The sequence below is a fragment of the Mirounga angustirostris genome, unplaced genomic scaffold (genome assembly GCF_029215605.1).
Source record: "Mirounga angustirostris isolate CCGP_5_RB_7025 unplaced genomic scaffold, mMirAng1.0.hap1 SCAF_17, whole genome shotgun sequence".
Taxonomy (NCBI): Eukaryota; Metazoa; Chordata; class Mammalia; order Carnivora; family Phocidae; genus Mirounga; species Mirounga angustirostris.
In genome coordinates, this window is record NW_026991725.1 from 888,859 (window position 1) to 912,207 (window position 23,349).

General features: G+C 44.6%; 1 protein-coding gene across 3 annotated transcripts in view; it reads right to left on the reverse strand.

Annotated features, from left to right (window-relative positions):
• The window catches only part of RAP1GAP2 (RAP1 GTPase activating protein 2), a 237,350-nt gene that overhangs the window by 69,697 nt on the left and 144,304 nt on the right, over positions 1-23,349 (reverse strand). For all 3 annotated transcript variants that reach the window (XM_064583725.1, XM_064583727.1, XM_064583726.1), the window contains one exon: positions 2,152-2,187. In XM_064583725.1, the coding sequence (XP_064439795.1) occupies positions 2,152-2,187 (36 nt within the window). The remainder of the gene's footprint in view (positions 1-2,151; positions 2,188-23,349) is intronic.

Here is a 23,349-nt window from a genome sequence, read left to right on the forward strand (position 1 = left end):
AGAGAGCGCTCTGTGGGGGAGGCAGGGGTCTCCCGCAGGGGGCGAGGGACCGGTGGGTTGTGGGAACAAATGAAGGGAAGGCAGGGTGAGCCACAAATCCCCTGCCAGCTTCCCCATGGGCTCGGGGTGAGAATCCCCGCTTTACTCCAGGCAGCTGAGCTCGTAATTACACACTACCTCCCGCCACTCGCTGTCAAAGCGTGTGCCAATCCTCTTTCCACAGCTTGACTGAGGTCCCTAAATGTATACAGAATTAGTCTGCGGTCCACACAGAAGGGGACAATGATGATAATAGAGCTGCTTCCTGTGGGCTTTACCAGGAAGAAAGGAACTAACACTCGTCAATGTCTGAGCTGAGAAAAGTGCTTAAAATACATGAGCTAGGGGCGCCTGGGTGGCTCAGTCTGTTAAGCGTCCAACTCTTGATTTTGGCTCAGGTCATGATCTCAGGGTCGTGGGATTGAGCACCGCATTGGGCTCCTTGCTTAGCGCAGAGTCCGCTTGGGATATTCTCTCTCCCCCTCCCTCTGCCCCTCCCTCTACTTCTACTCATGCTCTCTAAATAAATAAAACCTTTACAAAAAAATACATGTGTTATTATCAACATCTTCTTCCCATCCTTCCCACCTGTATCAGTTAAAACTTCTGGACAACCCCCCCCCCCGTTATTCCCCAGGGCAGCAGTTCTTACCTGTGAGCCCTGGCCCCTCGGTGAGGGGTGATTAGAAAGGCCCCCAAATCCATTCCGAACACTGATTTTTCTGCAGTGTCTAGCAAGTATTTACATATACTATCTCATTTCATCCCAACAACTGTGTATGCGGGTATTTTAATTATTATTTATAAGGGCTGTGGCATGATTTGTAATAATAAATATTTTGGTCTTCACCCCATTCCTGGCACAGAACTCCAAAAACCTGTTGAATTTCCTAAGTGATGAGAGCAATGGGAACATTTGGGAGCATCTTTTGTTACAATACTCCGTCTTCTGTCCTTAGTTCTGAAACAGCTCCAGAGCTATAAAGGTGAAAGCCCTAACGTTATTCATATGTTTGTGAATGAGGTGTCTTTGGGGACACCCCTAAGGACGGAGCTGGGTGCCAGGGGAACCATTAGAGGGTTGGAACATTCAGTCCCAGCTCTCCAACCTCCCGGGAGGGGAGAGGGGCTGCGGGGTGAATCAATCCTGCCGACGCAGTGAAGCCTCCATAAAAAAACAAACAATGGGCTCAGGGAGCTTCCAGTTGGTGAGCACATGGCAGTACAGGGAGAGTGATACATCCAGAGGAGGCCAGCCCCACAGCACCTGGCCCCCTACAACTCTTCCATCTGGCTGTTCCTGAATTATATCCCTTTATAATAAACTGATAATCCAGGAAGTAAGTGATTCTGGGCTCTGTGAGCCATGCTAGCAAATTAATCGAACCTGAGCAGGGGGCCAAGGGAACCTCAAATCTACGGCCTGCTGGTGATGATGGCATCTGAAGTGGGGGAGAGGCGGTCTTGTGAGGCAGAGCCCTTGCCCTGTGGGATCAGACATGCTCTCTGGGCAGACAGGGTCAGAGTGGAGTTGACTGTAGGACACCCAGCTGGTGTCACAGAATTGCTTGGTGGGGGAGAAACCACCACACATTTGGTGTCGGAGGAAGGTGAAAATGGTACTGTGAATAGACAAAAAACAGGAGCCAGAGGCTCAGAAAAGGGAAAGAACTTGTGCTAATGAGCGTCAGGTGTGGCTTTGACCCCCAGTGGGTCTCTCCCCCTCAGCTCTGCCTCCCACACACAAGATGACCTCCACTACGAAAGGGCTTCCTTTTTCAGACTTTCTTTCCCACCCATTCCAGGAACAATGGACCCTTTCAAGCCCTCCCCACATCTGTGGGGTTATGGTATCCCCATCTGCTCTGCTGGAGGACTTCTGCTTTCTATCTACTCCCCTTCTTCAGGCAGGAGCCTTCCCAGAATCCTCGGTGCCACTCACCACAAAAACGACCCGAGGTAGTCCCAGCCAGCAGACTGGGAGTTCTCTCTTCTCTGCCCCTCCCTCCAAGGCTCCCAAGTTCTGCCTGGTGGTGTTGCCCCCACGGTCACTGCAGCATGCCCCCCACCCAGGGCTCAGCCTCCCCACCGAAGTCGTTCGGGGATGCTCACCTGCATTTTCTCCAGCATCTCGAAGAACTCCGCCGACTGAAAGACACAAAGAGGACGCGTCAGCCAGGAGGTCTGCTGAGAAAGTCTCCTCACCAACTGTCTGTAAGCCTAGTCCAGTGCTTCCCCAGAGACAAGAGTCATTTGGATCAAGAGAGAAGGTCATTTGATTTTGCCTTTGCAGGGCTGGAGGGCCAGAACACCCCCTACAACAAAAGAAAAAATGACACGCGTCCAGGCTGGCAAATGTCCCTGGGGAGAGCAGGCACTCAGTCTCCATCAAGAGAGAGGAGCCTGTGAGGCCCTGGGGAAAAGCCAAGTTCCCTAAGACACCTGTCAGCCCCGGGATTCAGCCTGCAGGAGGAGTCCTGTTTGGGATGTTCTCAGCCCAACGGTGGGGCCAAGGTACCCAACACAAGTAGTCTTCCGCCTTTTGTGGCAACACGGCCCTTGGGTCTGCCATCTCACTTAGAACTCCAACATATAAAGCCAGTGAAAGCACAGCCCCCCTGGGGGCTTGAACTCCTAACATGCCTGCCCCGGCCCCTTGCCCCCAAAATCTCTTTGGGGCCCTAAGAGCTTGTGAGCAAAGCCTGGAAACCATTGAACTGGAGTCTCCAGGGACCTGGAGAGATGATTCTAAAAATCTCGAACTATGTAAGTCCAAACGTTTAACCTGCTCTGGTGCCCCCCTTGTAAATTCCAGGTAAAGGCAAAAAGCAGAAAAAGGAAGTGGAACAGAGGGGTGAGGGGCTAGAGGCTCTACCCTAACAAACACGCACAGAGACCTCTCAGCACTTTCCCCATGTCCCCGTCCATAAAAATAGGCTACACTTTCTTGTCCTCACGTCACTGCCCACATCTGGGCCCTGGCAAGCCATGGGTTAATGAGCACCCAGCACACAGTCCCCGGATGAATAGGAAAGAAAGAAAGCTGTGATGATGAAAAACAAGGAGGTCCTTGTCACTTCTTCCTGCGTAGCAAAAGCATGCCTCCCTCCCTCTGCAGGCAGCAATGGGCCAGAGTTACCTGGAGCCCCCTGCCCACAGAGTTCCCAGAGAGAACCACCATGGGAAGGACCTTTGTGGAGTCACGGGGCTTAAAATGAGCTCCCCCCAGGCCACAGCTGGCCCGTCAGAGGTAACAGTCTCCGATCCCCAGCGGTTCAGGTTCCAGGGTCTGGAAACCCCCCGTGTGAACATACAGCATGGAGGACGAGCTTCAGGCACCCACATCGAGCACCCTTGCCCAGAAGCAGCCGTGAAACACACAGCTCCCGAACCTATCCTTCCCACTGGCTCTGTGCACTCTTACCAACTCCATTCTCCAGGAGACCAAGATTCCTAGACGGAAAGAATTTACACAAATCAATAAGGCTAGAAAGATGAGCAGGAAGAGGACAAAAGGGCAGAAACAATCAACAATTACACATGCAGACGTCTGACCCGGTGATTCCTCTTTTAGGGATCTGTGCTATAAACACGCTTCCGGGTGAGCACAAGGATGGATGTTCCCTGCAGCACTGTTTGGTTACAATGAGCTACGTTCCAATAGTATGAACAACTGGGTGCCAATAAATTAAAGAGCTTGGATGAAATGGACAATTTCTAGCAATACACAAACTACCAAAACGGACTCTAAGAAATGGAAAATCTAAAAAGATCTATAATAAATAAAAAAACTGAATTAGTAATCAAGAAGCTACACAAGGAAAAGCCCAGGTCCAGATGGCTTCAGCTGTGAATTCTGCCATTAAAGAAGAATTAATACTAATTCTTCAGAAACTCTTAATATAGGAGAGGGGACACTTCTCAACTTATTCTACGAGGCTAGTATTACCCCAACAACAAAACCAAAGACATCACAAGACAATTACAGACCAATATAGCTTATGAATATAGATACAAAAATTCTCAAAAAGACTAGCAAGCCAAATCCAACAACGTAAAAAAAAAAAAAAGAATTATACATCATGACCTGGTGGGATTACAGTAAAGTTGGTTTATCCAAAAATCAATGCCTATAATACACCAGAGGAACAGAATAAAAACAAAAACCATATTATCAATTCAACAGTCATAAAGAAAGCATTTGACAAAATTCCAAACACTTTCTTGATTAAAAATTAGAAAAAAAAATAATAAACTAGATAGAAGGGAAGTTCCTCAACATGATAAAGGGCAGTTACAAAAAAACAACAGGTAATAATATTCTTATTAATGGAAAACCAGATACTTTGTCCATAAAATAAGGAATAAAACTAACCACCGTCATCATTTCTATTTATCACTGTGCTGGATGTTCTAGCCAGAACAGTTAGGCAAAAGAAAAAGAAAAAGAAAAACTATATAATCGACATCCAAACTGGAAAGTAAGAAGTGAAACTATCTCTATTCACAGATGACATGATCTTGTATATAGAAAATACTAAGGGGGTGCCTGGCTGGCTCAGTGACACTTGATTTGGCTCAGGTCGTGATCTCAGGGTCAGGAGATCAAGCTCTACATGGGGCTCCACACTCAGCGCAGAGTCTGTTTGAGATTCTCCACCCCCACCTCTGCCCCTCCCCCCACTGGCGCTCTCTAAATTATTATTTTTTTTAAAGATTTTATTTATTTTTTTAAAGATTTATTTTTTTTATTTATTTATTTATTTATTTATTTATTTATTTATTTATTTATTTATGAGACACAGCGAGAGAGGGAACACAAGCTGGGAGAGTGGGAGAGGGAGAAGCAGGCTTCCCGCAGAGCAGGGAGCCCAATGCGGGGCTCGATCCCAGGACCCTGAGATCATGACCTGAGCCAAAGGCAGACGCTTAACGACTGAGCCACCCAGGCGCCCCTAAATTATTTATTTTTTTAAAAAAGAAAATACTAAGGAATTCACTAAAAAAACTATTAAAACTAATATAATAAATGGGTTCAGTAAGGAGGCAAGACACAAGATCAATATACAAAAATAAATTGTATTGCTATATATTATCTATGGACAATTAAAATAAAATTAAGAAAACAATTCCAATTACAATACCATCATCAAAGAGAATAAAATACTTAGAAATTTAACAAAAGAAATTAAAACTTATACTCTGAAAAGCACAAAACAATGATGAAAGAAATTTTAAAAGCTCTGAATAAATGGAAATAAATCCCATGATCACAATTAGAAGGTCAGTATGATTAAGATAACTATACCCTCCAAACTGATCTACAGATTCAATGCAATCTCTATCAAAATCCTAGCTGAATCCTTTGTAGAAATTAAAAGGTGATCCTAAAATTGACATGGAAACTCAAGGGGCCCAGAATAACCAAAGAACAAAGTTGGAGGACACACGCTTCCCAATTTCAAAACTCACTACAAAGCAAAAAGTTTTTAATCAAGATAATGTGGCACCGACAGAAGGATAGACCTACAGATCAATGGAATAAAAATTCAATGGGGTCTTTTCAACAAATTGTGCTGGGAAAACTGGATAGCCACGTGCAAAAGAATGAGGCTGGACCCTTTTGCCACACAATATACAAAAATTAACTGAAAATTAATCAACAACCTAAGTGTAAGAGCTAAAATTACAAAATTCTTAGAAGAAAACATAGGAGCAGGGCGCCTGGGTGGCTTAGTCATTAAGGGTCTGCCTTTGGCCTGGGTCATGATTCCAGGGTCCTGGGATCAAGCCCCACATTGGGCTCCCTGCTGAGTGGGGAGTCTGCTTCTCCCTCTGCCTCTCCCCCTGCTCATGCTCTATCTGTGTCTCCAATGAACAAATAAAAAATCTTTAAAAGGGGCGCCTGGGTGGCTTAGTCATTAAGGGTCTGCCTTTGGCCTGGGTCATGATTCCAGGGTCCTGGGATCAAGCCCCACATTGGGCTCCCTGCTTAGCGGGAAGCCTGCTTCTCCCTCTCCCATTCCCCCTGCTTGTGTTCCCTCTCTCGCTGTCAAATAAATAAATAAAAATCTTAAAAAAAAAAAAAAAAAAGGGCAAAAAAAAAAAAGAAAACATAGGGGTAAGACTTTGTGACATTGCATTTGGCAATGGATTCTTATATAGGACACCCAAAGCATAAGCAACAACAACAAAAAGCCAATAAATTAGACTTCACCAAAATTAAAAACTTTTGTGCTTCGATGGATACTATCAAGTAAGCAAAAAGACAACCTCACAGAATAGGAGAAATATTTGCAAATCCTATATCTGATAAGGGACTTGTATCTAGAATAAAGAATTCTTACAACTCAACAATAAAAAGATAATTTTTTAAAGATTTTTTATTTTAGAGAGTGAATGTGTACATGAGTGGGGCTAGGGGCAGAGGGAGAGAGAGAGAAGCAGACTCCATGCTGAGCAGGGAGCCCAACACGGGGCTGGATCCCAGGACCCCAAGATCAAGACCTGAGCCAAAACCAAGAATTGGAGGATTACCAACTGAGGCACCCAGATGCCCCAATAAAAAGATAATTTAAAAATGAGCAAAGGATTTGAATAGACATTTTTCCAAAGAATATATACAAATATATAAGCACATGCAAAGATGTTCAATATCATTAGTCATTGGGAAATGTCAATCAAAACCACACTGAGAAACACCTTCCACCCACAAGAATAACTATAACCAAACAGAAATAAGAGCCAGTGCTGGTGAGAATGTGGAGAAATTGGAGCCCTCACACACCGCTAATGAGAATAAAAAATGGTGCACCTACTGTGGAAATAAGTTTGGCAGTTCCTCAAAAAGTTTACCATAGAGCTACCATTTGACCCAGCAATTCCACTCCGAGGTATATAACCCAAGAGAAGTGAAAACATATGTCCACAAAAAAAAAAAAAAAATCACACACCAACGTTCACAGCAGTAATATTCATAACATCCAAAAAGTAGAAACAACCTAAACGTCCCTCAACTCATGAACAAACAAATTATGGCATACCCACACAGTGGAACAGTATTCAGCCATAAAAAAGAACGATGTATATATTCATGCTACATACAACATGGATAAACCTTGAAAACATTATGCTAAGTGCGAGAAGCCAGAACACAAAAGGCCATGTATTCCATCTATGTGAAATGCCCAGAAAAGGCAAATGTGTAGAGATGGAAAGTAGATCCGTGGCTGCCTAGGGCTAAAGGAAATGGGAGATTTGGAGGATGATGGCAAAAGGGTACAGGATTTCTTGTTCTTTTTATTTTTATTTTTTCATTTTAATACCAGTAAACATACAATGTTATATTAGTTTCAGGTGTACTAGGATTTCCTTCTGAGGTGATGAAAATGTTCTAAATTCAATTGTGATGGTTGCACAATTCTGTGAATATATGAAAAACCACTGAATTATACACTTTAAATTGGTGACCTTGCTACATAAATTGTATCCCTATAAAGCCGTTTCAAATAAACTATGCAGCCATTCAAAAGAAAGCAACAGAGTTACTGCTTACATGAGACACTCTCCAAGATACATTAAGGGGCAGGAGAGCAAATTGGAGATCACATAGAATATGATCCCATTTTTTATAAAAACAAAACCAAAGGTTGCCTATATGTATATAAATACCTAGAAAATAATATGGAAGAATATGCCTCCCTGTCAAAAAGCAATTATATTGAGAAGGGGGAGTGGGAGAAGTAAAGGGGGTTTATGCTTTACATACGGCCTACTTCACAAGCGTGCAGACCTACATGACTTGCATAATTAAATTTCAAATAAATACATTCTGTAAGGGAAACAGTAAAATGTGCAAAAGATGTGAACAATTTGCTAAAGGAGAAAAATAAAGTGAACAGAAAAGACATGGCACATGCCCAACCTCCCTAGTTATTAAAGAAATTAAGATAATAAGATAACATCTTTCATCGGTCAGATTGGCCAAGATTAAAAAGAAAACCTGAGGTTGGCAAGGATAACGGCATTAAGGATACAGGGACTATAGGTAAGTGTGAACCTGGTACAACCTTTCTGAAGGGCAATCTGGTGCTCTGTGTCCACAGCTTTAAAAATGTTCACATATGGGACGCCTGGGTGGCTCAGTCCATTAAGCATTTGTTTTCAGATCAGGTCCTGATCCTGGGGTCCTGGGATGGAGCCCCACATCGGGCTCCCTGCTCAGCGGGGAGCCTGCTTCTCCCTCTCCCTCTGCCACTCCCTCTGCCTGTGCCCTCTCTCTCTCTGACAAATAAATAAATAATTTCCAAAACAAAAATGTTCACGTATTTTGGTCCAATAAACCCACTCTAAGAAATTTACCTTAATGCAATATTTGGGCACCTATACAATGATATTTGTTGCAACATTGTTTACAGGCAAAAAAGTACAGCCAGGGGCACCTGGGGGGCTCAATTAAGAGTCCGCCTTCCACTCAGGTCATGATCTCAGGGCTCCCTGCTCAGCAAGGAGTCTGCTTCTCTCTCTCCCTCTGCCCCACCCCCTATCTCGTGGGCACACGTACACATGTTCTCTCTCTCTCTCTCTCCACCCCCCTCAAATAAATAAAATCTCAAAGGAAAAAAAAAAGTAGAAACAGCCAAAGTACCCACCAGTGAGAGAAAGAGTAAATAATGCATGAGATTATGCCCCTACAATAAAATAGTATGAGAGGAGATCTACGCTAATTATGCAAAACAAAGATTCACAATACACTGTGAGAAAAATGGAGCTCAGGTGTCCCATTTTTTTCAATTAAATATAAAAATCGTGTTTGTGTGTGTGTGTATCTCCTATGTGATATTTACAGATACTGAAATACAGATACAGAATATATATATACACATATATATGTACGTATAAATACAGATATATATAGGTCTGCATGTGAATACACACATCACTCATCCAGAAAAAAAAATAATAACTTGAAGGATAAATGCCAAAATAAGTTATAGGTTAAGGATAATTTTTTTTTCCTTTTTGCCTTTCAGTATTTTATTTGTTTTCTGTAACAACTATAAATTATTTTTGGAGTAATTGGTTACCCAGCAATAGTTTTTAAGACTTGAACACATAGGGGTGCCTGGGTGGCTCAGTCGTTAAGCGTCTGCCTTCGGCTCAGGTCATGATCCCGGGGTCCTGGGATCGAGCCCCGCATCGGGCTCCCTGCTCAGCGGGAAGCCTGCTTCTCCCTCTCCCACTCCCCCTGCTTGTGTTCCCTCTCTCGCTGTGTCTCTCTCTGTCAAATAAATAAATAAAATCTTAGATAAATAAATAAATAAAATCTTAAAAATAAAAAAAAAAGACTTCAATACGTAAGTGTAAGCTGTGACATCGCTTTCTTCACTTCTCTCAACCCCTGCTCCAGGCCCTTCCCGATCTTCATCACAGGGTGTCCTGGGATACAAGTACGCTGACTTTGGTGCCCACGAAAGGCCCTGGATTGAGGCCAGTTCATTTCCGGGTCTAACCTTGGCTCTATGGATTCCAGTCTGAGGCCCTCCTGAATCACCCCCATCTCCAGCTTACTCTGTTATCCATGCAGACTGGCAATCAAAAAATATTCTGTGTGGAAAAAAAATCTGTGTGCTCTTAGACAATGACCTTGTACGGCTTCATGTTAACCCCAAATGATTAAGCACCTGCAAGGCATGGGCTAGACACTGGAAGTTCTAAGCAAGGCCCCAGTTTCCAGGGTACTTGATCTTATTTAAGAGACAAAGCTGCCCAGGCCTATGTCACAGCTGACCAGTGCCACAGTGGTCAGAGGAGGCAAGAAGCACTTCTGGCTTGGAAGGTCAAGTGTGTTAGTTCTCTATTGCTGTGTAACAAATCACTCCAAAACTTAGTGACTCGAAATTCCTTTGGTTCAGGAAGTCAGAAGTGGCTTAGTTGTATGGTTCTAGCTCAGAGCTTCTCAGGTGGTTGCTGTAAGGATAGGAGCAGGGGCTGCATCGTCCGAAGACCTGATTGGGGCTGGGGCACCTGCTTCCAACACGGTACACTCATCAAGGCCCCGTTCCTCAGCACATGGACCTCTCCATAGGCTGCTCGAATGTCCTCAAAGTACTGCAGCTGACCCACCCAGAGTGAGTGAGCCAAGAGACAAAGGTATAGTACATTTTATGACCTTGTCTGTGAAATTGCACACCATCATTTCCCCTTTGTCCTCTTTATTAGAAGCGGATGTCCACAACCAGCCCACACATGAGGGGAGGGGAATCAGGTTCCACCTGTTGAGGAGAGAAGTACCAAAAAATGTGTGGACACATTTTAACACCACCACACCAAGGAAGGCTTCTTGCAGGGAGTGGGATCCCACTAGACCTTAAAGGATAAACAGAAACCACTTCAATAGGGGGCGAAGAAGAGGCCTCACAGGCAATGGATACTGTGCGGACAAAGGTGGAAAGATGGAGAAGCATGATGTGTGCTCAATGAAGAGTGAGTGAGTGGATCAACCTGGCAGACAGGCCTCTGGGTCAACATCCTGAAGCTCAGACTGGAAAGGGGGGCTGGGGTCTAGGCCTGAGAGACTCCACATGCCAGGAACCCAGGCTTAATCTGTAAGGCCACAGAGAGCTACAGACGTTTGTGTCCAGTAGAAGGATGCAGGAGGCAACAGAATCCAGTGGTCAAAGCCAGGTCTGGGAAGTGGCCAGCCCGCTACTGCCCCACTGTGTGACATGAGACACGTTACTCAAGCTCTCTTCACTCCCTCACCTGAAGGCAGAATCGGCCCTGCCTTTCAGGGCTCACAGGAGGAGGAAGTGAGAACGTGGATTCAAGAAGTACCCGGCCAGGGCCTGGTCCACAGCGAGCACGCAGTGCCTTCTGGTAGTTGCTTTTTACTATTAGAAAGCTCATTCTGCAAGTGAGCTTTGTCCTGTTGGGAGATGGTCTGGAGGCTTTAGGGAAGTTCCTGATTTAGAAGACAGCTTTTCTTGTCCTGTCCTTGACACTGTCTTCCCAGAGGCAGTGTGTTTAGATTACTGTTAGAAACGGGTTTGTGTTTCCTACATGAAGATGCTGGGGCTGGCACAGTTTGGGGGCTGAAAGGGCTGAGATCCGGCCTCAGGCCTGAGTAATGCACTGCGCGGATGCTTCCTGGGTGGACAGCGCCCGGGAGCACAGAACAGTGGCAACTTGGCCTCGGCTGCGCTGGCCCCACTTCTCGGTGACTCACTGAACTTTCCAACGGGACAGTTCCAGCTTTGGCAAAGAGCATGTCTCTCTTACCGCCCAGAAGCAGGGTGACGCAGGCCGGCCTGGAAGGGCAGCTCTGGCCCCTCAGGCAGACCCTCGTCCGAACCCCCGAGGTTGCGTCACAGAGCCACGGGCACACACGAGGCACTCAGGAAATGCTCGCTGACTCACCAGCACCGTCCCACAGGCCCTTCGAGCCAGAATGAAGTCCTATCCGGGGAACCCTCAAGAAGGGGATCCCCGCTCTGTCAGGAAGCCAGGCACTGGATTTTTACAGAGAAAGGTAACTCAGCCTCCTCGTCAATCGCAGTGTCCGCTCAGCTGTCCCCTGTATTATTAGCGACGACCATTGCCACCCAGACCGGAGCCCCGGCCAGCCCGTTTCCCCTCGGGCTCCACCTCAGCGGCCAGTCAAGCAGGCCGCGACATAATCACCGAGAGCCAGTGCCCGGCCAAGGAAATCACAGGCTGGACCCCAGGGTTGTGCTGGGGTCCGACGCCACCCTCTCCACCTCCCGCTAAGGGCAACGCGAGTCCTTGGGGGCGGAACACCAGAGGGCCAAGGCAGCAGAAGCAGAAGTGCATGCGACCCGCAAGGCCAGTCTCAAGAAATCCTCCCGATGGCCTCCTTGTTCACTCCAGGGCCGGCCCCCTGACCAGCGATGAAATAACAGCCAGGAAGTAACATGGTGTGTGCAAGGGGAGGACCACCGCCTCCCATCCCACCACCCTGCGGCCCACCTCCCTCTGGCCCTCAGCAGCTCTGCGCCTGGATGTGGCCTTTCCCTGCAGACAAGCGGCCACCTGCTTTTTCCTTCTTGTTCCATCTCAGCTTGGAAGACCCCCCCCCACCACCACCAGCAAGTTCCCTCTCCCTCCCTCCTCTTCCCTGACCCTATCTGGAGAGGGACACCCACTGCCACCCACCTGCTGCCCATCAGCTCTGAAGCTCCCCTCCTCCCCTCCTAGAGATGGGATGTGTTTACATGTGAACAGCCTTTCTATCCCCCCTGCCCAGGAGATGCCACACCCCCACGGCTCCCTGCCCAGGAGATGCCACACCCCCACGGCTCCCAGCACAGGACGGTGTTGTCTGAGCATCTGCGCCTTGGAGTGGGGCTGTGGTGGCGTAACGTGAGCCAGTCTGCACAGCCTGGCACAGCACCCAACCCAGAACACGCTCCTGCACAGTAGCAACTCTCTCCTTACCCCCGCCTGTCTGAATCTAGAACACAAAGGGGCAAAGGCATGTCGACAGCCACCAAAAACATTAAAATAAGACAAGGATGGAGGATAAGGTATTTTCCACCCTGCACAGGCCCCAGGAAAATGGGATGGCAATGTGGCCTGGGCAGTGCCGGGTGAGGAGGAAACCAGAGCAAGCTTCTTTTCCCCACAGGCAAGGAAGACATTACAAAAGAAAAGGATTCCGGGACAGTTCTGTGAAGAGATTTTTGGGAAAGCTGGGAGAGCTAGGAACCCAGAGCACACGCCTCACTGGGAGCCAGACCGATGTGTCCCATGGCTGTCTAACCACAGCGCAAGCCGCACTGCCCTAACTCCGCTGCTGGCTGGGAGGTCCCTATCCATGGTGCGGGCAGGATGAGGGGGCCAGCGGGCCACCAGCCTAGCTGCCGAGGCCTGCCGAAAACGTTGGGGCTGCTCCCCACAAGAAGACAAAGAGTAGTTAACTAGAACAAAAGGTCCTCACAGGCAGGCTATTTTGTTCACTGCTATGTCTTTGGGCCCAGAATTGCCTGGCACATAGTAGATGCTCAAGAAACCTCTGCTGAATGACTGATTTCTCTGCCAAGCAAGCTGAGAATGAAGCAGGCAGTGGAGGCTGAGTCTCAGGCCTGGGAGTCTGGGCTGCACCGGCCAATGTTCCTGCTAGTAAGCGTTGCCTTCGGCCACAGACTGCACCCCTCACCCTGGACAGCCAACCCTATCCCCAACAGGCGCCTCCAGTAAGTTGCATCCAGATACCGGGACTGTTCCAAGCAAGGCTTCTTCCTCTCCTCTCCCATCCTACCTTCTTGCTCCCCTTTCCCTTCTTTGGACACCAATCCCACCAACTCACACTGGGCACAGCCCCTCTGCTGCTAGCGTCTGGACTACTTCAACTATGTCAGCTTGGGCCAGGAGCCTACAGGGCTCCTCATTTTCTATGGCAATGATGATTCAACAGAACCACCTGGACGGCTTGTTGAAAAACAGGTTTCTAGCCACCCCCCACCCCGAGTTTCTAATTCTTAGCCAGAGAATCTCCATTTCTAACAAGTTCCCAGGTGATACTGATACTCCTGGTCTAGGGACCACACTGAGAATTTCACTAACCTGTGGAATTAATTGTACTTAATGCAGGTGGTGTGTGAAAGGGACCAACCTGACCAGAGCAGAGATGGAACAGCGTGAGGAATAATGGGAAGATGGCTGGGCTCTTAGAGGACATCTTAAAATTACGCAGAATTCTATTTAAATCTCTAAGACAGGACTCGAAAATGCAAATGACTACAGATACCAAGCAAGTAACATAGGAGTGAAGCGATAAGTAAAAAGATTCAATAATCAAAAACCTCCCAACAAAGAAAAGTCCAGGATCAGAAGGCATCATGGTAAATTCTGTCAAGCACTTTGGTAAGAATTACCACCAATCCTTCATAAACTCTTCCAGAATATAGAAGAGGAGGGAATACTTCCCAACTCATTCTACAAGGCCAGCATCATCAAAACCATACAAAGAAACTTCAAGGGGGGCACCTGGGTGGCTCAGTCAGTTAAGCGTCTGCCTTCGGCTCGGGTCATGATCTCGGGGTTCTGGGATCGAGTCCCGCATCGGGCTCCCTGCTCGGGGGGGAATCTGCTTCTTCCTCTCCCTCTGCCTGCCCTTCCCCCATGCTTGTGCTGTGCTCTCTCTCTCTCTCTCTCTCAAAAATAAATAAATAAATAAATAAAAGAAACTACAAGGAAAGGGAACTACAGACCAATATCCCTGACGGATACAGATGCAAAAATCCTCAACAAAATAGTAGCAAACCAAATTGAACACCAGGCCATAAGCCGTGACCAGGTAGGATTTATCCCAGGAATGCAAAGTTGGTTCAACGTTAGAAAATCAATGTACTACATCATATTGATAGAATGAAGGGGAAAAAAACCCACATGATCATCCCAACTAAATCAGGAAAAGCACTTGACAAAATCCAATAATAAAAACACTCAGAAAAATAAAAATAAAAAGGAACTTCCTCAAAGTGATAAAGGCCTTTTTTAAAAAAACTCAAATCATTCTCAATGACACTGAAAGCATACTGAAAGCATATCCATAAGGCCAGGAACTAAACAAGGACACCCACTGTCACCACTACTACTCAATGTGCTGAAAATTCTAGCCAAAGCAATTAGGCAAGAGAAAGAAATAAAAGGCATCCAAATTGGAAAAGAAGAAATAAAACTCTCTATTTCCAGATGACATGAGCCAATACAGAAAAACCCAAGGGCACCTGGGTGGTTCAGTCCGTTAAGCATCCAACTCTTGATTTCAGCTCAGGTCATGATCTCAGGGTCGTGAGATAAAGCTCCATGCTGGGCTCTGTGCTCACTGCGGAGTCGGCTTGGGATTCTCTTTCTCCTTCTCTCTCCCCTGCCCCTCCCCTGCTTGTGCACTCCCTCTCTCTCACTCTCTCTCTAATAAATAAATAAAATATTTTTTAAAAAGGAAAGAAAAAGGAAAACCCAAAGAATATACACACACACATAAACACACACACACACTACTAAAGCTAATAAAGGACATCAGTAAAACTGCAGACTACAAGATCAACAAACAAAAATCAGTTGTTTCTATATAGATACACGAACAATGAAAAATCTAAAAAGAAAATTAAGAAAACCATTCCATTTGCATAGCATTTTTAAAAATCTAGTATAATTTAATCAAGAAGGTAAAACACTTGTACACTGAAAACTACAAAACAGTGATGAAAAAAAATTAAAGAAGACCTCAGTAAAATGTATGCCATCCCTTGTTCATGAGTCGGCAGATGTAGTATTCTTAAGATGGCAATACTATCCAAAGCAATCTAGAATGCAACCCCTATTAGAATTCCAGCTGGATTCTTTGTAGAAATTGAGAAGCTGATGCTAAAGTGCATCTGGAAACTCAAGGGAAAACATTCAGCCAAAACATTTTTTTCTTTTTTTAATTTGAGTATAGCTGACACACCAATGTTACATTAGTTTCAGGTGTACAACAGTGATTTGACTAGTTTATACATTTTGCTACATTCACCAAGTGTAGCAACCATCTGTCCTGATACATCACTATTACAAGTCATTGACTATATTCCTTTTGCTGTACCTTTTATTCCCATGAGTTACTCATTCCATAACTGGAAGCCTGTATCTCCCACTCCCCTTCACCCATTTCGCCCAATCCTCCAACCCCCTTCCCAAACTGATAGCAACCATCAGTTTGCTCTATGTATTCCTAAGTCTGATCCTGCTCTTGGTTTATTCATTTGCAGTTTTTTTTTTTTTTTTTAAGATTTTATGGGAGAGAGAGAAAGCGCACACGCGAGCACGCAAACGGGGGGTGAGAAGGAGAAGCAGGCTCTCTGCTGAGCAGCAACACAGGGCTCAATCCCAGGACCCCGGGATCATAACCCGAGCCTAAAGCAGGCACTTAACCAACTAAGCCACCAGGCGCCCCTCATTTGGGTTTTTTTTTTAAGAGTCCACTTATGAGGGGTGCCTGGATGGCTCAGTCGTTAAGCGTCTGCCTTCGGCTCAGGTCATGATCCCAGGGTCCTGGGATCGAGCCCCACATCGGGCTCCCTGCTCTGCAGGAAGCCTGCTTTTCCCTCCCCCACTCCCCCTGCTTGTGTTCCCTCTCTTGCTGTCTCTCTCTCTCTCTGTCAAAATAAAAAAAAATAAAATCTTTAAAAAAAAAAAGTCCACTTATGAGTGAAATCATATGGTATGTCCTTCTCTGTCTGACTTATTTCATTTAGTATAATACCGTCTTAAGTCCACCCATGTTGCCTCAAATGGCACAATAGCATCCTTTTTATGGCTACAGAATAATCCACTGTGTGTATATATATATATATATATACCGCATCTTCCTTATCTATCTATTAATAGACATGCTACTTTCATATCTTGGCTATTGTAAACAATGCCGCAATAAACATATGGGTGCATACATCTTCAAATTAGTGTTATCGTATTCTTTGGGTAAACACCCAGTAGTGGAATTACTGGATCATATGGTCGTTCTATTTTTAATTTTTTGAGGAACTTCCATACTGTTTTCCACAATGACTGCACCAATTTACATTCACACCAACAGTATACAAGGATTCCTTTTTCCCACATCCTTGCCAACACTTGTTAACTCTTTTGTTTTTTATTTTAGCCATTCTGACAGGTGTGAAGTGACATTTCATTGTGGTTTTAATCTGCATTTCCCTGATAATGAGTGATGTTGAGCATCTTTTCATGTATCTGGTTGGCTATCTGTATGTCTTCTCTGGAGAAATGTCTATTCAGGTCCTCTGCCCATTTTTTAATCAGATTGTTGGTTATGAGTGGGGGTTTTTGGGGGTTTTTTTGTTTGTTTGTTTTTGGTATTGAGTTATACAACTTCTTTTGGATATTAATCCCTTATCAGATATATCATTTACAAATACCTTCTCCCATTCAGTAAATTGTCTTTCTGTTTTGTTGATGATTTCCTTTGCTTGTGCAAAAGTTTTTTTATTTTGATATAGTCCCAGTAGTTTATTTTTGCTTTTGTTCCCTTGTCTTAGGAGACATGTCTAAAAAAAATGTTGCTATGGCTGATGTCAGAGAAATTACTGCCTCTGTTCTCTTCTAGGATTTTTATGGTTTCAGGTCTCACATTTAGGCCTTTCCTCCATTCTGAGTTTATTTATGTGTATGGTCAAAGAAAGTGGTCCAGTTTCATTCTTCCACATGTAGCTGTCCAGTTTTCCCAGCACCATTTATTGAAGAGACTATCTTTTCCCTATTGTACATTCTTGCCTTCTTTGTCATAGATTAATTGACCATATAAGTGTGGGTTTATTTTTGGGCTCTCTATTCTGTTCCATTGATGTGTCTATTTTTGTGCCAGTACCATATTGTTTTGATTACCACAGCTTTGTAGTATATCTTGAAATCTGGAATTGTGATGCTTTCAGCTTTGTTCTTCTTTTCCAAGACTGCTTTGGCTATTTAGGGTCTTTTGTGGTTCCATACAAGTTTTAGGATTATCTGTTCTAGTTTTGTGAAAAATGTGGTATTTTGATAGGGATGGCACTGAATCTGTAGATTGCTTTGGGTAATATGTACATTTTAACAATATTAATTCTTCCAATCCATGAGCATGGAATATCTTTCCATTTGTTTGTGTCACCTTTAATTTCTTTCATCAATGTTTTATAGTTTTCCGAGTATAGGTCTTTCACATCCTTGGTTAAGTTTATTCCTAGGTATTTCATTATTTTGGTTCAACTGTAAATGGAATTATTCTCTTAATTTCTCTTTCTGCTACTTTGTTATCAGTGTATAGAAATGCTACCAATTTCTGAGTATTAACTTTTTATCCTGTGACCTTACTGAATTCATTTACTACTTCTTATAGTTTTTTGATGGAGTCTTTAGGATTTTTTTTAAAGATTTTGTCAGGGAGAGGGAGCACAAGCAGGGGGAGCGGCAGACAGAGAGAGAAGCAGGCTCCCCGCCGAGCAAGGTGCCCTATGCAGGACTCGATCCCAGGACCCTGGGATCATGACCTGAGCCAAAGGCAGATGCTTAACTGACTGAGCCACCCAGGCATCCCGAGTCTTCAGGATTTTCTATGTATCATACCATGTCATCTGCTGAATGGATAAAGAAGATGTGGTATATATATACAATGGAATATTATGCAGCCATCAAAAGGAATGAGATCTTGCCATTTGCAACGACGTGGATGGAACTGGAGGGTATTATGTTGAGTGAAATAAGTCAAACAGAGAAAGACATGTATCATATGATCTCACTGATATGAGGAATTCTTAATTGCAGGAAACAAACTGAGGGTTGCTGGAGTGGGAGGTGGGGTGGGAGGGATGGGATGACTGGGTGATAGACACTGGGGAGGGTATGTGCTCTGGTAAGCGCTGTGAATTGTGCAAGACTGTTGAATCTCAGATCTGTACCTCTGAAACAAATAATGCAATATAGGTTAAAAAAAAAGAAGAAGAAGAAGAAGGTAGCGGGAGGGGAAGAATGAAGCGGGGGAAATCGGAGGAGTAGACGAACCATGAGAGACGATGGACTCTGAAAAACAAACTGAGGGTTCTAGAGGGGAGGCGGGTGGGAGGATGGGTTAGCCTGGTGGTGGGTATTGAGGAGGGCACATTCTGCATGGAGCACTGGGTGTTATGCACAAACAATGAATCATGGAACACTTCATCTAAAACTAATGATGTAATGTATGGGGATTAACATAAGAATAAAAAAAAAGGGAAGCAAAGCATACCATGTCATCTGCAAATAGTGACAGTTTAACTTCTTTAACAATTTGGATGCCTCTTATACCTTTTTCTTGTCTGATTGCTATGGCTAGGACTTCCATTACCATGTTGAATAGAAGTGCCAAGAGTGGACATCCTTGCCTTATTCCTGATCGTAGAGGAAAAGCTCTCAGTTTTTCACCACAGAGTATGATATCAGCTGTGGATTTTCCATATTTCTTTATCATGTTGAGGTATGTTCCCTCTAACCCAACTTTTGAGAGTTTTTATCATGAACGGATGTTGAATTTTGCCAAATGTTTTTTCTGCCTTTACCAAAATGACTATATGATTTTTATCCTTCTTTTTGTTGATGTGGTATATTACATTATTTGCGAATACTTAACTATCCTTGCATCTCCAGAATAAATCCCACTTGATTGTGGTGAATTATCTTTTTAATGTATTGTTGTATGCAGTTGACTAATATTTTGTTGAGGACTTCTGTATCTATGTTCATTGGGGATATTGGCCTATAGTTTTCTTGTCTTTGGCTGGTTTTGGTATCAGGGTAATGCTGGCCTCCTAGAATATATTTGGAAGCTTTCCTTCCTCTTCTATTTTTTGAAATAGTTTGAAAAGAATAGGTACTAACTCCTCTTTAAATGTTTGGTGAAATTCACCAGTAAATCCATCTGGTCCTGGACTTTTATTTTTGGGGAGATTTTTGATTACTGATTCGATTTCATTACTTGTAATTGGTCTGTTCATATTTTCCATCTCGTCCTGCTTTAGTTTTGGGAGACTGTATGTTTCTAGGAATTTATCCATTTCTTCTAGGTTGTCCAGTTTATTGGCATATAATTTTTTTCAATATTTTGTTTATTTAGGGGCTCCTGGGTGGCTCAGTTGGTTAAGCGTCTGCCTTCGGCTCAGGTCATGATCCTGGTATCCTGGAATCGAGCCCTGCAGTGGGCTCCCTGCTCAGCAGGGAGTCTGCATCTCCCTCTCCTTCTGCCCCTACCCCCCACTCATGCTCACTCTTTCTCTCTCTCTCTCTGAGAGGGGGGGAGGGAACACAGGAAGAGAGACAAGCAGACTCCACTTTGAATGTGAAGCCCAACGTGGGGCTCAACCTCACGACCCTAAGATCATGATCTGAGCGGAAACCAAACCCAGGCACCCTGGCACATAATTTTTCATAGCATGCTCTTATAATTCTTTCTATTTCTGTGGTGTTAATTGTTATTTCTCCTCTCTCATTTCTTATTTTACTTATTTGGGTCCTTTTTCTATTTTGCTTGATGAGCATTGGCCAAAACATTCTTGAACAAGGACTCACACTTCCCAATCTCAAAACTTACTACAAAGCTATAGTGATTAAAGCAGTGTGGCACTGACATAGGAGAGCCACACAGAGCAAGGGAATAGAATTTAGAGTCCAGAGAGAAACCCATACATTTATGACCAACTGACTTTGGACAAGGGTGCCATGACCACTCACTGGGGAAAGAATAGTCTTTTCACAAATGGTACTGGAAATACTGGACACCCACATGCAAAAGAATGAATTTGGACTCCTACTCTTTATACCATAAACAAAAACTAACTCAAAATAAAGCAACAATCTAAACCTAAAAGCTAAAACTGTAAAACTCTCAGAAGAAAACATAAGGGAAAATATTCATGATTTTAGATTTGGCAATGGATTATTAGATATGACACCATTTAAATAAAAGAAAGAAAGAAAATACAGGTAAACTGGCCTTCATCAAAATTTAAAACTTTTGTCCTTCAACGGATATTATCACTGAAGTCAAAAGACTGGAACAGAATGGGAGAAAATATTTGCAGATCATGCATCTAATAAGAACCTAGTATCCAGAATACATAAAAAACTCATAACTTAACAAAAAGACAAACAACCCAATTTAAAAGTGGGCAAAGGACTTGAAAAGACATTTCTCCATAGAGGATATACAAGTAGACAATAATCACATGAAAAGACTCTCAACATCATTAGTCACTGGGAAGTGCAGATCAAAACCACAGTGAGATACCACTTCACACCTACTTGGCTGGCTATAATAAAAAATAAAGAGAGAGAGAAAATAACAGGTGTTGGTGATCATAAAGAGAAACTGGAAGGCTCATGCACTGCTGGTAGGAATATAAAATGGTGCAGCCACTGTAGAAAACAATTTGGTGATTACTCAAAAAGTTAAACATAGGGGTACCTGGGTGGCTCAGTCGGTTAAGCATCTGCCTTCGGCTCAGGTCATGATCACAGGGTACTGGGATCGAGTCCCACAGCAGGGAGTTTGCTTCTCTCTCTCTCTCTCCCTCTGCCTCTCCCCCTGCTCATGCTCTGTCTCTCTCTCTCAAATACATAAAGTCTTTTTTAAGAAAGTTAAATATAGTGTGTTACCATATGGCCCGGAAATTCCATGCCAGCTAGAGACCGAAAAGGACTGAAAACAGGTAATCAACAGATACTTACACACGAAAGTTGTTCACTTATACAGTGAATGGCAGCAGCATTATTCACACCTGCCAGAAAATGGAAACGATCCCAGTGTCCACCAACAGACGGATGAACAAACTGTAGTGTCTCCACACAATGGAATATCGTTCCGTCACCAAAAGGAATGAAGCATCGACACATGCTACAAGGTGAACGAACCTCAAAAACATGTATGCTAAGTGAAAGATGCCGGATACAAAAGGTCACATACTGTATGGTTCCATGTCTCTGAAATATCCAGAGTTCCAGAATCATTAAATCCAGAGCAACAGAAAGCAGACTAGTTTTGTCTGGGGCTGGAGGGAGGAGGAATGGAGAGTAACTGCTTAAGGGGGTTTCATTTGTGGGTAATGAAAATAAGGTAGAACTAAACGGAAGTGGTGCTTGCACAACAATGTGAACATACTAAATGCACTGAACTGTCCGCTTTAAAATGATTAACTTTATGTTCTGTAAATTTCATCTCAACAACACCAACAAAGTGAACCAATGCTGAGCTGCAGAGCGCATGCCCTTCCAAAAGGTGCAGCTGCCGCTGGTGTCTAGCCAGGCTACTAGCAGAAATGCAAGCTCAGTGTTACAAGAGTTTTCAACTTTTTAAGATAAGCCAGGGGCGCCTGGGTGGCTCAGTGGGTTAAGCATCTGCCTTCGGCTCAGGTCATGATCCCAGGGTCCTGGGGTCGAGCCCTGCATCGGGCTCCCTGCTCAGCAGGGAGCTGCTTCTCCCTCTCCCTCTGCTGCTCCCCCTGCTTGTGCTCGCTCTCTCTTTCTCTCTGTCAAATAAATAAATAAAATCTTAAAAAAAAAAGCCAGAAATCCAAATTTGCATATGAACTCTCCCAATTTTTATACATTGATAACCAACTCAAAGCTTTAGAAATCTCTATGTGGACCAAACAAAATACATCTATGAGCCAAATCAGCCCACAAGACATAAGTTCCACACTATACCCTGGACATGAATGTCCCTGAGCTGGAAAATGGAATGACATAAGGAAAGTTTTAGGAAGCCCCAAGGTATCCTCTATTGGGCCCCCGTGATGTACCAGGCACTGATTGAGGCACTTCACAAATGCCACAACGTAAGCCTCATAAGTGCCCAGGGAGGGGGTGGGAGGGCAGGAGGGTCTAAGTGGTTAAGCAACTCGCCCAGAGTAAACACACTCAGAAAAGGCAGAACCCAGATTCAAGTCCAGATCTATCTGGGTTTACCACCTCCACATCTCACACGCATGTCTCATCAGCATCTCTGACTTCACAAGGGCCCCAAAGAACTCTCATTAATGTTTTTGCTCTAAAACTTTCCTCCACCCATTCTGACGCTCAGGACTAAACCCCAGAGTCACCATCACTGGATTCTTTATCCCTCACTCCCCAACCCCAATCCTGCAAGTCCACTGCCAAAACACATCCCAAGTCTGAGCACTTCTCAGCAGCTACCCTGCCTCCAGCATGTCTCACTGTCCCTCATCAGGACCACGCAGCAGCCTCCCTCCCCATCTGACAGCCACATGGTCTTTCTGAAAGATAAAGCAAATGACGTCGGTACCCAACTTCAAACCCTCCAACATACCACTCCACACCCCTGCCAAGGCCCAGGGGCAGTTCAGGCCATTTCTGTTTAGTAACAGGGTCACCAGGCTCACCCCCTGTCCTGGAGTGGCACAGCCTAAGGTTTGGGGGACTCCTTACCTCCACCCCCAAATAAGTGTCCTACCACTGCCCACACTCATCCCTAAACTGTCACCCTCAATTCCCCTAGAGAAAGGAGGGTAACACAGCCGAGGAGGGAGCAGAAAGGAAAGAACACAGCCCACCTCAGCCTACAGCAGACGGGTCTGTGAGTGACGAAGAGCCCAGGAGTCCCGACCTCGCCCAGTCAATCTAGGCCCTCCCATGTTCCCTAGGAGGGCACAAAGGGCCTGGCACAGCTGAACTAGGGGATCAGAATCTCCAAGAACAACCTGGCTTGGCAGGAAAGGACCTTGACTCTCCAGGCTAGCCAGGAACATCACACACACACACACACACACA